This window comes from Lathamus discolor, chromosome 1, assembly GCF_037157495.1.
Source record: "Lathamus discolor isolate bLatDis1 chromosome 1, bLatDis1.hap1, whole genome shotgun sequence".
Classification (NCBI taxonomy): domain Eukaryota; kingdom Metazoa; phylum Chordata; class Aves; order Psittaciformes; family Psittacidae; genus Lathamus; species Lathamus discolor.
This window is the reverse complement of record NC_088884.1, coordinates 137,275,687-137,291,281: the sequence shown is the minus strand read 5'-3', so window position 1 is coordinate 137,291,281 and position 15,595 is coordinate 137,275,687. Positions and strand designations below refer to the sequence as shown.

The 15,595-nt window shown below is 37.2% G+C and overlaps 1 protein-coding gene across 3 annotated transcripts in view; it reads right to left on the bottom strand.

Annotated features, from left to right (window-relative positions):
- Window positions 1-94: 94 nt before the first annotated feature.
- USP46 (ubiquitin specific peptidase 46) overlaps window positions 95-15,595 on the bottom strand; it is a 42,856-nt gene continuing 27,355 nt past the window's right edge. For all 3 annotated transcript variants that reach the window (XM_065697386.1, XM_065697368.1, XM_065697378.1), the window contains 5 exons: window positions 14,760-14,836; window positions 9,219-9,302; window positions 8,723-8,920; window positions 7,519-7,597; window positions 95-6,526 (listed from right to left, as the gene is read on the bottom strand). In XM_065697386.1, coding sequence (XP_065553458.1) covers window positions 6,425-6,526; window positions 7,519-7,597; window positions 8,723-8,920; window positions 9,219-9,302; window positions 14,760-14,836 — 540 coding nt within the window. In that variant the 3' untranslated portion in view covers window positions 95-6,424. The remainder of the gene's footprint in view (window positions 6,527-7,518; window positions 7,598-8,722; window positions 8,921-9,218; window positions 9,303-14,759; window positions 14,837-15,595) is intronic.

The window sequence follows — 15,595 nt, the reverse complement described above, 5'->3', positions numbered from 1 at the left end:
GAATAGATACCTGACATTCAGAAGCATTCTGTGTAACAACCAACATCAGTGTTCAGCATTAGTCTGGCTCCAGCTGAATTAAAAGCAAATTGAATGGAAGCAAGATCAGCTAGGGAGTTTATTTTATGTAAAATATAAACATGTTAACAGGAGAAAATACTGTTTTCTTATGTTACAACCTTAATAACCAACATAAGATTTATCTTACAGTTCTGCAGGTAGTGCAGGGTTTAATTACATGTACATGATTAAAAAGAGCAGATACTCAATTGTACACATACACCATGTATTGTACACTTTACTAGAAATTTAGTACTTTTCTGTGTCCCCAGTTGAGTGACTAATAATTTTACTACTTCTCACTCCATTTAAAAAACTATCACAAAATATTTAAGTAGTTTTATTATGATTGCATCATTTTGACAAGTTAGAGAGGGACTCTGTATTTACAAACAGATATACATATTCAAAGCCTCCAAAATACCAGCCCTTTCCATATTTCTGCTGCTTCTCTTTCCTCTCCTCCCTGCCCTACACTTATATTCATACAGCATATGGTGACTTTATTCCTAAAGAGTCATGGAAAAGTTATTGAGCTTGTGTTAGGTCTTCTTTAAGACACTGAAGCTTGAAAAGTGTTTCCAGGAAAAGCACTTGAACCTGTGACACGGCCACCCTGATGTTGCTCTTGATGTTAGAATGACAGTTGAGGGAGGACTAAGAAACAATTTGGTATGTGAACATAGTCCAACATGGGACATTTGCAAACATGAACACGTTGCAAATACAAAGCTGTCATTTAAGCTCAGCATCTTTAAGGAATATGTGTTTATTAATGAGGTTTTGGGGAGCAGAGAGAGACAGGTTGCAAATATTCATTGTCCACTGTAGCAAGTAAGATGTACTGGTGAATCACAAGGTGTCTTCACAAAAGGTTTGCTTCTGCCACTTTGGAACCCCTAAGAGAAGGATTAGGATTATCTGGAGGACAGAGCACCAACTTCAGATGGGTGCAAGCTGAGTGTTAGGAAGCTGTGTGCCAGTCCCGCTTCTCCTACAGATGTACTGTGCTATCACAGAAAAGCCGCTTACTCTAATATTCTTGCATATAGCAAAGTTGCCACCTGCAACAGCCTTCACTAGAAGCATTAGGCTGTTAAATTGATCACTGTGAATGGCACACAAAATTAAGTATTCTAAATTGTGCAATAGTCCTAGTTGTAATAGCCAAATGAAGCAAAATTATTAAAGAATTATGGCAACTTTGAAATTACAAATAAAGGGAGTTATGTGTGGTTTCATATTAAACCATTCAGGCAAAGCCAGCAAGCAAACCTCCTAGGGAATAAAGAATTATTAGTGTGTAAAAAGGTGTGGGCTTAGCCCAGAAGGTCCCATCAGGTGGGCGCATGCCTCCTGATAGGTGTTATTTGACCTTGTGTGCCAAAAGACTGCATTAGTCTGAGTAAGTCTTGTGGACAGGTTCAAACAATCTCTTTGAAGTAACACATGTTAACTGGAAAGAAATTAAAAGAGTGTCTATCAAGGTTTCCCAAGGGCCATCCAAATATGAAGTGCCATGTTAAATTGTGAAGAAATACCTCAGCAACAGAATTGATGCAACAGGAAAAAGACCTGGACTTTTAATCGATCAAAGAGAGTACAATGTCTAAACAACTAAGAATAACCCTTCCATTAACAACAAAGAAAGTCAGTGACTTTCTGATACGCGTACCACAGATACTGGCCTCTAAGAAACATCCAATGTCTTTGCTAAATGGTGTGGCTTTTTTTAGACCAGCACTTTTCCTGCTTCATTTTCTCTTATATGAGCCCAAGTGGATAGAAGGAAGATGCAAAAACATTGCTCTCCTTGCTAGGACTTACACAAGAATAAATGCAGCAGTTAAGATTATTCATACTTGAGACTGTACAAAACACAGCTAGAATGGCAGAGACAGCAGTACCTGCATGATCAGCTGACTGACAGCTAACTCCGTGTTTGGTAAAAGGAATTCTCTTGTGAGAAGAGGAGCTTTTCTAAATCATAATAATTGGTAACTGTGCCACAGATTAAAGTAACTCTCGGACAGGTTAGAAAGTAGAGTGCAAAAAAGGCTATGAAATGTGCACTGAGTGCAACTCATCAGGTACATACTGCTATGTGTAGCAGACACGTAGTAAATACTGCATCCTTGTTATGTATGAATAAATTTGGGTTTCCCAAGATTACAACCCAGCTAGGACCACAAGCCTAAAAATGGAAACTGGGTTGTAACTAGAGACGTTGGATCATAAGCAAACAGCTACAAAAGCAAAAAGAAAAAGGCAAAATGTTAAACTGATTGGAATTTCACAAGATTGAAATTGTTTCTTAAAGTGCTAGGGTTGATTACATTGTAAAAAAATCAAAGTACATAAAAATTAAAACAGAAAACAAATAACATCAACTACATAAGTTATTCTACAAATACAATAACAGACCAATGAAAAAGAAATAAATTAAAACAAACACTAGCAAACATCAGGTACACAGCCAAAACTTCTTCAAATTTCTAGTACACATTCAGCTGTAAGATATCGCTAACACTTGTCAGCCATCAACAGCAAAAAAGAGCCGAAACAAGAAGGTTCTGCTTCTGAGAGGTGTCAAACCACCGGCAGCTGCAAGCTGTCAGCTCAGGTCCCAAGTACATGATGCTGTAACAAATGAGTGAATGTAATGTAATGTCTGAAGATAAAAGACAGGTTGTGGTGGCACTTTGGGACCCAACAAGTAGTATGAATTTCAGTTTCAGCTTAGTTAGGTCTTTGATATCTTTATTAAATCTAATGCAAAGGAAACACCTGCTGCTTTATTTTCCTTACTCCAGCTGCTAAAGGAACAATACTTTTAAGATGTAGTCTACTGCTCTGAGGTAACTGTAAATTATTAAAATAAGATTGACATGAATAACTTAGGGACTTAATTCCTCAGCAAGGTGTTCTGCTTCACTGGTATGGTTTTCCATTACTCCCCTCTTCTGCCTCCCTCTGCTATGTCCCAGAAATAGAAATTACATAAAATCCTGACAGCCTGTTCTGTGAAACATAAAAGTTGAGGCCTGAGCTCATCCTCTAAGATAACTGATTCATCACGACTGCAGCACTTCAGCTGGGTTTGGTGGAAGAACAGCACAGGACAGAAATGTTCTTTTTTCTAAGTAAGAACACAGTAATAAGATTTATAAATGGACAACACATCCTAGCAACAGCATGTGAAACAAGTAGAAAACTTCAGGTGTCATTAGGCCTAATGTGCTCAGAACCTGACACCACAAAAAAGTAATTTTAGGGAAGCACAGAATACTACTGGACACATCTGTGCTACCGGTTTGTTTTCTAGCTGTTGGCTGAAAACCTTCTATTGTCCTAGATATTTTTCCATTCTTTCATGAGGGACTGGAAATCTACATAGAAGAATAAGAGAAAAAGGATTACGTTCTATTTAATCAACTAAAATATCATATGATTGTTCCTGTGAGGATCCTGCAAAACCAATGTGGATGTTCTTGATTTGACACAGCAGAGTTCTGCTGCCTGGACTGGCAGTATTCCTACAACCGTGATGGACACCTATTGCTGGACTGAAGCCAAGACATTCAGCACACTGTAGACTGGATATAATTCAAAGAATTGTGACTGCGTTTTTCATTTCTAATTGAAAGAAAAGACTCCTTAGTTTAGCTGGTGTTGGCATGAAATGAGTATGCCACAATATTTCAGAGTTACTATCAGACCACTGATGATGGACTTGTGTGATACCAGTGCTGTGATCTTTCCATGGGCTAGCATGAATTTAGAGTATACTCTACGAAAAGGCTTATTCTAGTAATTTTACTCTCAACACCGTACTGCAATTACCTGCATATTTTGCAACCTAGAGCTGTCTTGCAGCTGGAGAAAACCAAAGATTATTATCCTGTACTTTAGCATTTAAATATTAATTCATATAATTAACGTTTAAAAAAATTCCAGTAAGTCAACTGAAATATGGAAAATATTTCTGAAAAATTGAACTGTTTTAAAAGTTATTTTTATGAAAAATTACTTTTCATATAAACATGAGCCCATAACTTGCAACTAATACCTCGAGAATATCTTTTTTGTTACTTAAGATTGAAGAATGCTCTAAGAATGTGCAGCAGTAAGCCGTGAAGTACAGACCCTTGAACCAGCACTGGCTAATGCTGATCAAGAAAGTGCCTTTGTTCACAACAAGGAAACTTTACCCCTTTTAAAAAGGCAAGTGATTATTACATTTTTATATGGAATTTCTGAATGTAAATAAATAAATATGTTAAAGAGGGATTTGCAAGTTTAGCTCTTCAGTGGAAAACTGCCTGGGCTTCAGTGAGAATTGAAATCTGTAAAATGTCTGTCTCCTGTGTTAGAGACAGAACATTTCATTCTAACATCAATAATAGAACTAGAGCTGCATCCCAATTATGCTTGTCTTGAGCCTGCATATGAGCTTTCATTCATGTGAGTGATCTTTGTAGACCACTGTTATTATTCACCCAAGTAAGTACTCTAAGGTTACATTCTAAGTCTGTTTTCTTGTATTGGTATAACAACATGATAAGTCACAAGTAATGTTGGATGAAAAGTCCACTTACGTTTCTCATTCAGTATAAAGTGCTACATTTCTTCAGTTTACAAAATGGCCATTGATAAATCCAACTGAACTTCAGTTGATGTTACAGTAGAAGCTAGTACTTCATTTTCACCATTATTTAGCAAACGATATTTCACATTCACAGTAGATTACAATGAAAAAAAGTTATTCTCTTTCCTACAGAAGAATAAATTATAAGATTTAACTGCACTTCAAAAGTCTTTTCTTGAAATGGAGTGTTGGCCACAAAGTGGCGGTCAGGCTTCTTAAAGAAGGACCAAAAGCAGCATTGTCTAATAAATACTTAATGAGAATGAATTAAATATAACAGATAGAAATATACCTTGTGAGATGAGAATATTTCCTTGCAAATACTAGAATCAACTATCAGTGCCCCGAGACATGAAGAGTGTTTCTGCTGTTGACTTCATTGCAACAGGAATATGGCTGCTGAAATTCAAGAATTGTATAATGGAGTGAAACTGTCCAACTAAGCAAGGTGCTTACGCAGTGTTACCACTGCCTTAACCTTATATTGATCCCTTCTCATACCCTGTTGATACTTTCTTCCACATTCATTCTTTGCCAAATTCCAGTGAGCACAGCAATTTTGTTAGCCAGTACTTGACTAATGTCAGCCAAATTCACCCAGTAAAATCACAAACTAAGCCTTTTGATGTTTTTAAAGTCAGACACTCCAGAAGCCTACCTGTTTCTGTGGTGACTCTAATGCTGTCATACGTGGCCAAAATGTTAGAGATGGTATGTACATGACAGTGAGTGTAAACTAATGGTTGTTATGCATAATGTTATGTTGCTAAGAAATGGACTCTGTCATGAGAAATGAAAATAGAACCTACAGAAAATTGCAGGATCAATTAACGTCTTAGGTACTGTGAGAGCAACACATTTAAATGCACTGTTTCAGTCCTGAAGGATGTCATATGTGAGCACTGTTGCAATCTCTGCAAACTTAAGTAAGCAACCCACGGTATTTTTATGGAAAGATAAGTTCAATCTCCATACATGTAATTTATTTGTGTCATATGTGTCATCTCACTCCCTTTATTTCAGTGCTCTGTAAGTTCTGAAATCTCACCTCGCCTGTACTATCTCATGATAAACAAAGTGACTGGACATACTTGGTTCCACTGTAATTTAAATCTATGTGAATTTTAGGCCTGAGGTTATGCACTGAAAATTTTTAATGACCCAAAGCTTAAAAGATTTTGGAACAATATCAGAAAGTAACATGTTAAAAAAATCCTCTATACAATCACAATTCCAATCATCATGAAACAGATGTTTTCTTCCTTACAATTAAAATGGGTAAATATACGTCAGGATGTATTTAAAGGAATGCTTTGTAAATCAACACACCCCAAAGCCATTTAGAAAGTTTTAAACAATTTTTGTCTAAATGCAGTGAACACTTCCGTACAAAATACTACTCTAGCTGGATTGGGTTTAACAGTTGACATCCAAATCTTATTATCTGTAAATGTTAGTCCATATAAATTCCACTAAAATCTGACTTCAGTTAATTCTTCAATCACACTTAAAAACTATGAACACCCCCCTCTCCAAAACAAAGTTTTACATGTCAAAAATGGATGATTATAGTCAATATCACGTAGACCATTTAATAGGAGACAGAGTATTGTTGTTCAACCACACAAGATGTGGTCTGTGTAAAAGTCAGTTAAAGGGGGTCCGTCAGACTCTCACGTGCAGCATCATTGTGCGCAATTGTCACAGTTTGCCAAGTTAGTCTCTTGACTGATAGAATAAAATATAGCCAGATTCTGAATTTTTTGATATATCAGAGGTCAGACCATAGAATTCTTCAATAGCTTGAGCATCTATTTTCTGCAAAATAAAAGAATTTGATGTGCTGTTAGGTAAAAGAAACACCAAACCTGGATCAAATGACTGTGTAAACACAAAAGACAAATTCAGTTACTTGTTTCAGGGTAGCAATTAACAAATTCTGTTTGCAGGTTAAGCAGTGAAAAGGTAACGTTCAGGGGCTAAGCCCTACTGGTCTCAGTCACGGAAATCAATAGGAATGTTGGTCTTGGTGAACCTAACTGAATTAGGCTTTTTCCAACAACAGCGGGACTCCTTGGAACGCAGTAGCAAACACTGTTGAAACACATAAATGTGACCACGTGACCCTTCCCTTCTGAAATTTCCAAAAACACTCCTCAAGACATGGCCCATCCAGTGTCCCAGTGCTTACTTTCTTCCGTTGGATTTACTCCTGGGAAATAAGACTTAAGACCTCAGTTTTGTTAAGGTGCTGCAAAGACACACGGAGGTTGCTTAGGAATGAATTGTAGAATGCTCAGACAGAATCTGTAATAGCTGTGGGCCAGATCCTGCTCTAATTTACATTCAGACAAACCCAGATCGATTGCAGAATCCACACTTTCTTCTAACTTCCCAATTGTTCAAAAATTAAAATTCTAGAGCAATGCTAGCTTTACCCCATCCAGTTTTGCCAAGTGATGTTGCCAGGGATTGCAACATAGTTCATGGATATTTTAAGTCTTGATGAATTAAATTGATTTTATTAGGTATAGAAATAATTCCAAATGAAACCCTTGAAGTCTGGTATTAAAAACTGATGTTGCTCTGAAATAAAACAACCCTTTCCAACACTGACAGAAGAAGAACTACAGGATGAGTAAGTTTGTTTGCAATCTTACTTAACAAAGTTGTGCTAAATGTCCCATTACAAGCAAAATGTGGCTTTGCAAACTAGTAATCTGCACATAGGTTGGGATCAGAATTTTAACCCGAGATAGAAAACAGGACATAAACATAAAAGTTGTGCTCATGACCTTCAGCATACTGACCTCTACAATGTCGTCATCAAACAAGAGCCAAAATCCATGACTTTTCACAATAGTAATATAATGCCCCCGATTCGGCCCACTAGAAAACAGAACACACAAACCCCAAAATATTAGAAGATACTACTGAGTCCTTTTTTGATAAGTCACTTTTCTATACGCAAGCAGACTGAATTATAACTAAATGTTACGAAGAACATAGTAAACCCACCCCTGGTGGTTCAGTAGACATTTACTCCTTTCACCTTTTTACTGAACTTTTGCAAAGGCTTCATCAACTGAAAGCTAAATGTATTTTCATCTGTGCCACAACCATTTTCAAATTAACCTATAGAATAATAAACAATTTGCTTTTGGCAGGCATCAACTACTGCACGTATTTTTAAGATATAATCATAGAATCATAGAACAGATAGGGCTGGAAAGGACCTTAAGATCATTTAGTTCCAACCCCCTGTCATGGGCAGGGACACCTCACACTAAACCATACCACACGAGGCTTCGTCCAACCTGGCCTTGAACACCACCAGGGATGGAGCATTCACAGCTTCCCTGGGCAACCCATTCCAGTGCCTCACCACTCTTACAGTAAAGAATTTCTTCCTTATAACCAGTCTAAACATCCCCTGTTTAATTTTTAACCCATTACCCCTTGTCCTGTCACTACAGTCCCTAAAGAAGAGTGCTTGCCCAGCACCCCTAATGAACTAAATTTATGGGGAAAAATTGTTTGGTATCAACTGTGAATATTTAGTTATTGAGAAGAGGGACAAGTCATATTCTTAAAGCCCCAAGGATTTTTGTTTGTTTCATATTTGACAATACCCCATATGTGAAAAGCTTTATTAAAGCTATAATTTTTGTTGCTTTGACAAGAGAACAAGATAATCTGTTGCAGGACCTGCATGCTTCTGGCTTTTGTGGAGTCCTGGCTCCCAAGATCTGTAAGTGGGCTCTTGAGGAGGGAGACAGCTCTGTTAATTCAAACCAGTCTTGTGAATTCTGGAGGCCTGAGACATTGTTTTTAGAACAAGTAGAGATTTACTGTGAGGGAGGGTGGCTAAGAGGTTCAGGCCATGGTACAGGCAAGTTGGGGCAGCAGCACAATTTATGACCTCGCTCCCATTCTACCTGCATTTTGTCAAGCATGCCTCTGCCCTTGGCAAATGTCTGGCAATAGCTCGAGATATAAATGAAAGTATCTTACCTTCCACAGTGAACAACAACAGCTACCAAGTCATACATGCGATCTAAGTTGACAGCATCGCCAGATGTGTTGAAGAGACGTAACTCCAGAGGAAATACTACACGATAAGACAGCTTAGTATATCTGTGCAATTGCTCCATATACTTGAATCTCTTGAGGTGTAAGGCAAGAATCATTGGCAGTTTTTTTACTCTCATCCTGTGAAACCATTAGAGTGCATGTGATAAAGACCTGGCAAGTTCAAAGCCATTTTGTCTTTCCTTAATGAGTAAACATTTGCATTATAAAAGCACTTTGTAAGTAACAGTAATCAAATAGCAGTAGCTTCTAAACTAAGACACATGTAATAGCTTCGAATTTCTCTGTTAGCTCTTTGGCCCACACAAAGAATGTAGCTGGGGTGTAAAGCTTCTAGATATCTAAACACAATAAATATCAGGGAGGAGGTCTGTCAAAGCCCAGGAGGGACATGGTGAAATAGCCTCTCTTTGCTTACCTTTTCTGTGCCTCTTGTTTACTGCAGCAGGTTTCACAGTAGTATTTCTGTTCACTACATAATGTCTCTGTGTTACTGAAGTCTCTGTAAACAGACAGAGTTATCAATTTTTAAAGGATCTTCACACTTTTGCCCCACTTGGGCTGATGAACTGAAACCCTAAAATGACACACAGGATCCTCTCCCCACTGAGTCCAGCTTTCTAAAACATCTGAAGCAGCTGTACTGGGATTTGCATTGGGACTTTAGGCATCTGGCGGCTATGACAGCCCTGTATTAGGAGCTGAGGCCCTCTATACTATCTCAAAGTATCTCAAAGTAGGAATTATACCCTAGCCTATTACATGTCAAGACTTGAGTGTAGTCACTCAATTCATCCAGTCCCTTTTTAAATTATTTGCAGAATGGAACAGCTTCAAGTGCACTTCTGTCTTCCCCAAATAGCTCACATTTTATGGTGTTCTTCTGTAAGATAGGTTTGAATCCTCTTCCACAGAAGAAATAAATTGAACTCAGTTTTCTGCATCCTCTGACCTCTTGAACAGTCTTCCAGAAGTTATTTGATTATACCTTCTTCATGTCTAAAAAGGAGTTTCAGCTAGTATAGAAGGCTTTTTAAATCCTGAGCAAGTAAACATGTTCAGAAATTGTTCTGAATTGAGCTTTTGAAGTGATAGAGGCAGAGGAAGGCTGGTTTGATAGTGTCTCCTAGTTCACAGACAAGATTTGTCAGAAGTCACTGTGCCAATATGCTTTGGAGCAGAATTGTAGCTACCTAAAAAACCTGAACTGTAAAAAATCCTGATTGATAGTAATTTTTTGTCACCTCTAGTGTTACATTGCAGCTGAGCAGGTGCTTTGAGAACTGTAAATGCAAACATAAGCACCTATCTTCCACTTTAAGCACACAGGTTTTCTTGTGACTTTGGGCCTTAAATAGATATATTTGAAGTACAAAACTGTCCTGTTGATTGCGCCTACATTGTACCTAATAATCTTCTGAAATCCAGGCAAATTCGGACCCATTCAGACCCATGAATAATGAGCTCCATTCTACCATTGTAGTTCACATATATGGAGGCTGAAGCTGCACAGTCTGCAAGTGCAGCCTGCTTTCACAGTAGGCAGCATCAGAATTATCTTGCAAAGGCAAAGAGAGGATTCTAGATCATTATTTCTTCCTGGCACCATCACCACAGGGTTTGATGAGAAAGCTGAAGGCTATACAGATTGCCATGGCATAAGTAGTAGAATTTATTCACATAAGTTCCTAAAAGTTCCTCTTTGTTATACTGTATGTTTATATGACAGAGGCATTTCATATGGCTGAATATTGTATTGAGAATGCTTTTATTAGTTGGGTTTTTTTTTCCTTTATATGGACAAAATACATCTCCTGGAAGATAAGTTGCAACAAAACTTTGATCACAAGAATAATTTTCTACCATAAAGAAAAATAAAGCATGATCACTGGAATTAATTTCTTCAGTGGTACATACTGGTCTCGAATATCTGATTTCACATTTGAATTCAAAGACAAAATTAACTGAATTCAGCCAATCCCTCTGAAAAAAAATTGTTAACCTTTCAGGGTATCATGAATGAAGAGATGAAACTTCAAAAAACTGTTAGAGACAGGTTCTATGTGTGGGGAACGCGACACTGCAAGATTCAGTGGAATGTGTTTGTGTTAAGGGAAGAGCCTGATGTTTATTTTTAAGCCTAAAGCGTCAATTTGAAAAAGACCCAAACAAACAACAACAAAATCCCCCAACAGGCTTGTAAAATAATTTACTTTTTTCCTTCCTCCCTCAAAGCGAAGCACCAGAAATAAATAATATTTTTTCCTAACATAAAGAAACATGTACAGATGGCAGGAATTTGATAGTTACGGGTTTGTTCTATGCCAGGCCTCCCATGAAAAGGAATTAAACTCAAAGTCTCTCTGAATTCATTTTAAAATGTATTAATTATTCTGAAATTGATAATATCTAACATTTTATATGATACATTTACTGCCGTGGAAATTGCACCTGTGAAAGCCTGAGAAATATGCAAGTACATGATAAGCTGAGGGACATTCCCTTACATGTCCCTTAGCATTTCTTCGCTTGTTCTTTTGTCTTCTACTTCCACCTGACAGACCGTTGTCCTATTCTACCACGGCAGGTGAAGCACAGTCATGGAACTTAAAGGCACTACTAATTCCCTTATTCAGCACATATTAATTCCTTTTCTTGTACCAGTAACAAAACTGGTGGTATATTTATAAGCGTTAACACTTTCCTTGTGGGGAGGGAGGTATGCAGGTGAGGATTAGATGCTTTTGCTGCCCTTTACAACTGCAAATTCAGGAGCTGTTTCAGCAATAGAGAATTTTCAATGTGGCATTTCTAATAGATGCTGAATAGGTGAAAAGATAAGATTGCTGACTGGAGTTAATGTAAAGTCTGCATGTAAAGAGCTATAAGCTTAAGGAACTTTATACCTGCAGAACTAGTTCAAAGATATTTCTGACTCTCCTATTCCATTAACAGGCCAATCTGCATTTTGCTTATATGGTATTTTAACAGGAATTTTTAAATACATGTGCTCAAGCTATACTTATTTAAATTAATCTCACATGCTTTCACGGCCCATCTCTCTGCAGTCTCTGTACTACAGTGTGAAACGTGATTTCTGCTGTTTATATGCATAAATAATAAAAATTTTCTGGTTTAAGGGATGAGAGAATTCTTAGTGGAATAAAAAAGCACAGGTGGACAGGTAAAAGTCAGGATCAAATGGGCTGGTAAAATTTGCAAGTCTTAGTGGAAACACAAATAAGGATATGCACTATATTTGTTATTAGACTTCCATTGCTTCAGGCTCCATTTCTTACCCTGTAGAGTCAGACTATGCCACAGGGTTGTATTCATTGGACTTTTTATGTACACAAGGATCTTTTCAATCTGAAAAGCTACAAGAATTACTAAAATGAATATTAATCTGTAGTGGCAAAGAAATTCTTTCTACTTAAATGTTACCTTCTACAGTTTTTCTTTAAGTAAGTTACCTTTTCAGTGCAGTAGCACTTAAAGCTGTAAAGACACAGCAAAGCATTTGTTGTAAAACAAAGAAACAGCAAAGTTACCCCAAAGAGCAATAACTTGGCTGTTCCTATTACTAGAAACCACAAAAGCACTTACACTTCATTTAATAATGCATAATACCATAGAGCAATGAGAGGAAATCCATATTCTAACTGAATATTTGTTTTCTAAACAGAAGTAGTGTAAAAACCAAACAGAATAGATGGTGATGACTCTCTTTCTGTTTAATCTGTAAATAGCAACATGCACCTCCCACCCCAAGAAGAGAAATACTGGGATTTTTCCTTCCCAAAAGGAACAATGTGTGGACTTCAAAATGTATGCCACGCTATTGGAATAAAGACAGATGCTATACTGAAATGTATAAACAAAGTTTTAGGACATCCATTCTTCTCAGGATTGCGTAGCTTTCTGGTGACATATTGTGCTTAATTTTAGACAAGTGCACTTAAGGTAAGATAGAGCTCAAGAGAGGTTCAATTGGAGAGAAGGCCAAGAAGTAATGAACATGAGCAGAGATCTAGAGAAGATCTCCTGTGAAGGAAAGCTTGAATGACCTTAGGCTGCTTAACTTTAGAAAGTGATGACATTCTTCCTGTATGTAAAAGGCTGCTGCTAAGAGGAAAGGGAGTAACCCCTGGTTTATGTCCAGAGTACACCAGGCAAGTAGAAATGGGCTGGAACTGAAACAAGGAAGACTCATGTTATACAGTGGGATAAACTTGTTAGTAGTAAGAACAAGAAGGACTGAGATAGATAGGCAGTCAAGCTATCACTGATAAAAGATCTTTTGGAACAGGTTGGACAAGCATCCTATCTGAGGTGGAAAAAGGGGCTAACCTCTTGTGGTCCCTTTCAACTCCACCATGCACCTGTCAATTGCAGTAGTGCAGATGCAGTACTTCCACGTCGTAAGTTACAGCCACTTGGTGTTCAGTAGTGGGAATGCTATAAAACAGCCTTTCCAAACAAACTATTTCCAGGAAGCTTAACAACTAAGAAATTGAATTTAAAAAATGGAGAAAGCTGAAGGGCAGGTGCCAACTTATGGACAGCAGCAGTTTCTAACAAGTTCACCAGACTAAGCTGTAAGATAGTCAGTGCTCAGTCTCCAGTAACTATGTATGGCGGAACCAAGTAACAACTCGAGTTAGAAGGGACCTCAGAAGGTGCACACTTCAGCTTCCCTGAATGTAAGTGTGATTTGAAATCGGCTTTGGACACTATAGAGAAAGGCAGGTAATGCTGACAAAACCAAGTTCAAGGTAATGGCTACAGTGAAGAACTTAAAAGTGTGCAAATAAAAACCTGTAGTACTAATACTGACTCAATTATTGGTGACCATGAACAAACAAAGAGATGGGAAGAAAGAAGAAAACAAGGCACATTTTTCCAAAGCTTCTCTTCAGTTTGCCCCCCTTTCAAAATGAGGCTAGTTACTCCAGTGTTAATTACTTAAGGACTAATCACTGCTACAGTATGCTACAGAAGACCAAATGGAAGTTGAGAAGGAAAAACCTTACTGGATTTAGCACTTTAATATGTCACAGAAGTTACTCAGTACAGTTGTGGTATCTGCAGACAAATCACCTTCTGACTTACAAAATGGTTAGTACCTTCTCTCATATGCTTTCTCTTTTTGTAGCTCTCAGCTTAGGGTGAGGTGCCAGGCAACCATTCCTAAGCATTCCAGAATAAATGTTAAATGCAATTTCAAAGTCGGTAGCAATTTTGCAGCTTGAAAGAATAATTTGACCAATTGATACTCATTACCTTAGAGCAGCAACATATTGCCTTAAATCTGGGTATTGGTTTATTGTATCAATGCCAGAACTCCGGATATTTTAAATCTCCCAGAATAATCCTCCATGAAGTCTCAAAATTATTTTGACCTCTGAAGTATTTGGTTAATAGTTAAAAGTCTACTAGGAGCAGAACTGAAACTTAGAGTAAAAGACTTCTTCTTGTAATTTTAGGATGAGACACAGGATAGAAATTTATATGGCAGAAGAACTTTTAGAAAAGAGATCTTTTGCCCGCTAGGGACTTTAGAACTCTTCCTGCAAAACACTCACTGAACTTTTAATACGCACGTAAGTCCTAATCAACGAAGCACTTAATAAAAGCTTAATGGTAAGCATGCTGAAATCCCTTTGAAGCCAATTATTCTTCTGCAGCAATTCTTACAGATGACGCGGCAATCAATTATTTTCCCCAAGAGATGGTTCTTTTTTTTTCCTCATTCAAACACATATATTGAAAGTGAGTAAAACAAAATACACTGATGTACCTTTTGTCATTAGAGAAAACATCCAGTTTACAACCTTTTTTTTCTGCTTAGGAAATGTTCAAAACCCATTGCTATTGTCCTTCTCTTTTCTGTACCTACTAGACTTGGAAAATTTAGCAAAGTCAGCCAGAACTATCTGCCAAAGTTACACTCATTTACCTTAGACAGTGTGTAATTGATGTGTTCTGCTCCACATCAACAGAAAGGTCAAGAAAATCTTCATCTTTGCTACTAACCTGTTACAAAAAATATACATGTAAAACAGAGATTTAGTAAAACACCATACATCTAAATGCTGTTTATGTGCAAATGCTAAAGGTAGGGTAATTTCTGCAAAAATAAGTTTCACAAAAATAACTCATTTCAAGGTGGGTTTTTTTTCCTCCTAGTTCAGCATGACTATATTTATTAGTAACTCTACAATCCAGCTTTCATATAATTTAACTTCCATCTGTTCCACTTCTCCAAGCTCACCAACCATGGGTCAGTGACTGCAGTCTACTGCTCATCAAAGTGGGGACCACCATCCGCTGTATTGGCTGTGACTGGTGCATTAAATATGTTTCCTTGTTATGCAGTGTAGTCTAGTTTCACAGTTTATGCCCTAAGAAATTATTTCCATTCTTAAGAAAGCAATGAAAATATCTTCTAAATAAGTATCTATCAAGAAATGTAATTTTTAACCATGCTCTTTCCAGTGAGTATTCAAAAGGCTGATGTTAAATTCCTGGTTAACACAGCTGCATTTACCCATTGAATATAATTTTGATTTAAAATTTAAAAGATTAAAGCTAAAAATAGCAACTAATAATATTTTGCAAAATAATTTTGATTTTGCTAATGTTCTTTAGACAAGAGCTGAAAAATTATCAGAAAGCTTTTATTTTAAAAGTAACCCCAAATATTTTCAGAATGATAAACCTTGATTTTTGCTTTGAAAATTATTTTTCACTTAGAGTGTGTAATCTTGAAGATGTAACAAACAAAAAAGTCAT